Below are 1,929 nucleotides of genomic sequence, written 5' to 3'. Positions count from 1 at the left end.
GCATCATACAAGCAGGTTGATGCCCTTTATATGGCTGCCTCCTGATGATTTGCCCCTGACTGTGCAGCCATTAAAGACACAGCCAGAGCTACTTGATGAACTCCTAATTCCTCTCTCATTCCGCTTTTATTATTGGCTTTGGGATGTGGGAGGCTGTGAGCCAATGGAAACCTCCTGAAGTGACGTTGTAAAGGGTATGTCCTTGTGATTGGAGGGCGGTCCCATGAAAGGAAATTGAGAGCACTTTATTAGCTGGGAAGAGGAGTGAGGGGGCAGAAAAGGGAGAAGCTGACCAAAGATCCGGAGAAGTATTTCCAATATCTGCTGCTAGGATGTGGAGGATTCCATATTCCCTGATGCCAGGCCACTGGTAACTGGCACCTGCCATGTCTTCTGCCATTCAAGTTATCTTGTGGCAGCACCTTGTGTACGTGGACAGCTCCTCTCCTCTCCTGCTGGTGAGCACCTACCCTCCTGGGACCAGGGACAGCTCCTCAACTACAAGTGATCACCTATAAGTACCTACCTTTGGGGCAAATACAGCTCCTCTCCTGCTGGTGACCACCTTTCCTCCTGGGACCAGGGACATCTCCTCAACTACAAGTGATCACCTATAAGAACCTACCTTTGGAGCAAATAGAGCTCCCTTCCTGCTGGTGAGCACCTTTCCTCCTGGGACCAGGGACAGCTCATCAACTACAAGTGATCACCTATAAGTACCTACTTTTGGAGCAAATACAACTCCCTCCCTGCTGGTGACCACCTATCCTCCTGGGACCAGGGACAGCTCATCAACTACAAGTGGTCACCTATAAGTACCTACTCCCTTTGGAACAAATACAGCTCCTCTCCTGCTGGTGAGCACCTATCCTCCTGGGACCAGGGACAGCTCCCCAACTACAAGTGGTCACCTATCGTCCCTAAGTTACTAGTAGGTATCTACTCCCCTTGGACAAGGTACTGCTCCCTTCCTGCACCTATTCTAAGGCAGCTCATCAACAAGTGATAACCTAATCTCGAAGGAACTAGCGGTCACCTACCTTTCTTGGACCAGGTGCAGCTCTTCTTCTCATGACTACCTTTTCTGGAAACAGGGACAACTTCTCATCCACCATCGATCACCTAATCTCTGAGGAAGTATCTATTACCTATTCCCTTTATCCTGCTGATGATCACCTATTCTTCTGGGACCAGGCACAGATCAACACCTACAAGTGATCACCTATAAGTACCTACCTTTGGAGCAAATACAGCTCCCTCCCTGCTGGTGATCACCTATTCTCCTGGGACCAGGCACAGATCAACACCTACAAGTGATCACCTATAAGTACCTACCTTTGGAGCAAATACAGCTCCCTCCCTGCTGGTGATAACCTATTCTCCCGGGACCAGGCACAGACCAACACCTACAAGTGATCACCTTGTCCTTGAGAATTTATTGATCTCCTGCAAGTCCCTTCTCTACAATTGTGTATACTCCTGGGAGAGTTCCTAAGGTACCAGTGATCCCCTACCCACATTGGACCAGGTACAGCTCATCTTCTGCTGCATTGCCCTCTCCACCACCCTGGCAAACATTTTATGGCCCCTTACACACTGACTATGAATTCTGACCAAGCAGGGACAAGCCCCAAAGAGCCTGAGGACAGTAAGACAGAGATGCCAGTGGGCAGCACTCCAGAGGTGGCATGTGGGTGGAAGAAGCAAGCCTTGCCCTTCAGTGTGGAGGCTCTCATCTCTGATAGGAAGCCCAGCAAAGCTCAATCTTCGGACTCTATCAGCTCTGGAAGCACACAGGCTTCATTCCCAGCTAGGATGCTGAAAACAGAGAATGGCTCATCTCCTATCAGTGTTTTCCCCCACTTAGAGGAAAGATGTAAGGCAGACCCCGAGAGCCTGGAAGAGAAAGGCAGCAACCCCTGGTATCAG

The 1,929-nt window shown here is 50.0% G+C and overlaps 1 protein-coding gene across 1 annotated transcript in view; it reads left to right on the top strand.

Moving 5' to 3' along the window:
* Window positions 1-207: 207 nt before the first annotated feature.
* The window catches only part of LOC120909102 (homeobox protein MSX-2-like), a 30,539-nt gene continuing 28,817 nt past the window's right edge, over window positions 208-1,929 (top strand). Inside the window, exon 1 of the mRNA XM_040320757.1 lies at window positions 208-1,929. This exon is cut by the window's right edge and continues 25 nt beyond it. Coding sequence (XP_040176691.1) covers window positions 1,582-1,929 — 348 coding nt within the window. The 5' untranslated portion in view covers window positions 208-1,581.

Source organism: Rana temporaria, chromosome 8, assembly GCF_905171775.1.
Source record: "Rana temporaria chromosome 8, aRanTem1.1, whole genome shotgun sequence".
Classification (NCBI taxonomy): Eukaryota; Metazoa; Chordata; class Amphibia; order Anura; family Ranidae; genus Rana; species Rana temporaria.
Note: the sequence above shows the minus strand (reverse complement) of the source record. Positions and strands in the feature narration are given on the sequence as shown.